We start from the raw sequence: 3158 nt of genomic DNA, 5'->3' as shown, positions 1-3158 counted from the left end.
TTACTCATTGAATTCTGACCCTAATTCGTTCTACAATAAATTATATGTATTCAGTTTCAATCAAATTTGATGTTGTTGTCATTTACTCATTTACAACTGTTCATCTCAATGTAGTTAGAAACGGATGCCAGTTCCACGCTTGCGGGTATTCATGATAACAATGTTGATCCTCTTATCTAAAAATAATGATAGTTATTGTTTCTGTTGTAGTTGTGGCAAAATCCTATTGTCAGTTCAATAGTTGGTTTTACTATTCCATGTATCTAGGCAAATATCTAGCGGTAGCAGTTGGCATTCTATTTTTGAAGCAGGATGAAGAAAAATTGCGATGTGGGTGTTCAGTTGACGTTTTTTCTAGATCTTATTTCCAGGTGGGTGTGCATTGGTAGGCCCTCTTAAGCCTGTCTTCATTGCCTATAGATTCCTATAAGTTTTGGTCTTTGCAATTGCAACACCCACTTGGATTTTAGATTTCCCTCTCTACATAATAGAATGTGCTAATGTGGATTCACATGAGCAGCAGCAGGAGGGGTAGAGATTCTGCAATGCAGGATGTTAGGGTAGTTGTTTTGCTTGTATTGGGGTTTGCAATTTTTGCACATTGCCATTTTGTGGAGTCTAGGAGGAAAGTATCAAATGAAGAAGCAAAGTACAGTAGTCACAGGCAGCTCTTGTACTACACGGATGGATCTGGGGAAAGAGGGGAAAAGGTAGAAGTTGATCCCAGCTTGAAGTTTCCAAATTCAAGGCTGGAGAATGCCTACATTGCTCTCCAGGCCTGGAAGGAAGCAATCATTTCAGACCCATTTAACACAACAGGCAACTGGTTTGGTGCTGATGTATGTAACTACACTGGTGTGTTCTGTTCCCCTGCATTGGATAATCCAAACATCACTGTTGTAGCAGGCATTGATCTCAACCATGCAGACATTGCAGGGTATCTCCCTGTGGAGCTTGGGCTTCTTACAGATCTGGCATTCTTCCATATCAATTCCAACAGGATCTGTGGGATTGTGCCTCATACCTTTGTGAATATGACAGAGCTGTTTGAGTTTGATATCAGCAACAACAGGTTTGCTGGGCCATTCCCATTGGTGGTGCTCTCCATGCCTAAATTGCAGTATTTGGACATTCGATTCAATGAGTTTGAAGGGTCCCTACCAGAGGAGCTGTTTGACAAGGATCTGGATGCCATCTTCATCAATGACAACAGGTTCCATCTTGAAATCCCTTCCAACCTTGGAAATTCCCCTGTTTCTGTTCTTGTATTTGCCAACAATAATCTCAAGGGATGCCTACCTCCTAGCTTGACTCAGATGGATTCACTCAATGAGTTAATCTTCATGAACAACAATTTGTCAGCCTGTCTGCCATCTACTATTGGAAATCTGAGAAACTTAACAGTTTTTGATATTAGCTTTAATAAGCTAGTTGGCTCTATACCAGATAGCATTGGAGAGATGGTTAGCTTGGAACAATTGAATATTGCTCACAACAAGCTATCTGGAAGGATCCCAGAGAGCATTTGTGCACTGCCTAATTTGGAGAACTTTACATTCACCTACAATATATTCAATGGAGAGGCACCTAATTGTCTTGCCCTTCCTTCCAAAGGTGTTACCTTCAATGATGCAAATAACTGTATTCCTGGCAGGCCTTCTCAGAGGTCATTCATGCAATGTGCTGCAGTCCTTTCTCAACCTATGGGTTGCAATGCATCTAATTCATGTAATCCAGTCAAGCTACCTCCACCCCCACCTACTCCTTCCCCACCCCCTCCGCCACCCTCTCCTCCTCCACCACCACCACCTGTTTACTGTGTTAATCCACCTCCACCTCCACCTCATGCTCCACCATCCCCCCTACCACCCATGCCCTCACCTCCACCACCATCTCATCCATCTCCTCTTCCTCCTCCTCCAAATGAACCCCCTCCTCCCCCTCCATGTATTCAGCCCCCACCGCCACCACCACCACCTCCACCTCATGCTCCACCATCCCCCCTACCACCCATGCCCTCACCTCCACCTCCATCTCATCCATCTCCTCCTCCCCCTCCACATATTCAGCCCCCGCTGCCGCCACCACCTTGCATCAGGCCCCCACCACCTCCCCCACCACCTTGCCATGCAGAACCAGCACCAGCACCAGCACAAGGATCTCTTCCCCCAACTAGGCCACCCACATAAACTCTTGGTTTTATTCAAGGCTCCTCCTCAGCCAGCATATTGCCTGTCTTTTCAGGTGTTAAGGTATCCTGTCTGCTTCCTTGAATGGGCATTGCTTTTCTTTCAAGTTGGTCATCTTTTCCATGAATAGATGGGTGCAATTTTATTCTTATGAGATGATGAAGATGGGATGACCTATTATGTCCTTTAGGCCAAATTGATCTTTATAATCTATCAGAATTTATCTACTTGTTTAAAAGATTGATTATATGGGTATTCGGTTTTAAATTAAATTCTGCAAGCTTTGTTTGAAATTTCCCCCTCTGATTTGTGATTTAAAATAGCTATGTAATTGAGCCTACTATAGCAGGCAGGAAAATTGTTTTATTGTTAAGGTATTGTATGACAGCAGGTCTCATTTACTGGAAAGAAATTATTAAGGAATAAGCTCTCCAGGATGAAGTGTTATAACATTATTTGGACTAATCGATCTACCGTTCTTTTCAACTATAGATGCAAGAATCTCTGTTATGAGCTATAGAGCATCTAATGATACCGAATGTTGAGTTGCAAGTGTACAAATTGGAGTTCATTCTTACAAGTTTGAAGATTGAAATATATATATTTTTCGATTTTTGATAAATATTTTTGGTGGGAGTTATAAATTGGGTAGAGATGTTGAACAGTAATATATATGATATTTAATATGGTACAATGTTGAAAATTGAAATTTAATTCTATTGAAATAGTAACATGATTTTAACGTGAATGAATTTGAAGTATTAGAAAAAAGTACTTTTGGATTTTAACAATGTAATTATATTTATTATTAACATTTCAAATTACATTTAATAATGTATCATCAATATGAAAAAAGCAAGAAAAAAGATAAAAAATGATAAATAACATATTTCAATTGATTAAATAAATAAAAAAAAACACACTAAAAAAACTTCACAAAATAAATAATATAACTAAATATAAATAGGT

The 3158-nt window shown here is 40.0% G+C and overlaps 1 protein-coding gene across 1 annotated transcript; it reads left to right on the top strand.

The window, feature by feature from the left end:
- The first annotated feature begins 356 nt into the window (after nucleotides 1-356).
- On the top strand, nucleotides 357-2678 carry LOC131078223 (leucine-rich repeat extensin-like protein 4). The gene has a single exon (XM_058015885.2). The coding sequence runs from the start codon at nucleotides 501-503 to the stop codon at nucleotides 2187-2189; it is 1689 nt and encodes a 562-aa protein (XP_057871868.2). The 5' UTR covers nucleotides 357-500; the 3' UTR covers nucleotides 2190-2678.
- The last annotated feature ends 480 nt before the right edge of the window (nucleotides 2679-3158 follow it).

Source organism: Cryptomeria japonica, chromosome 7 (assembly GCF_030272615.1).
Source record: "Cryptomeria japonica chromosome 7, Sugi_1.0, whole genome shotgun sequence".
Lineage (NCBI taxonomy): Eukaryota > Viridiplantae > Streptophyta > Pinopsida > Cupressales > Cupressaceae > Cryptomeria > Cryptomeria japonica.
Note: the sequence above shows the minus strand (reverse complement) of the source record. Positions and strands in the feature narration are given on the sequence as shown.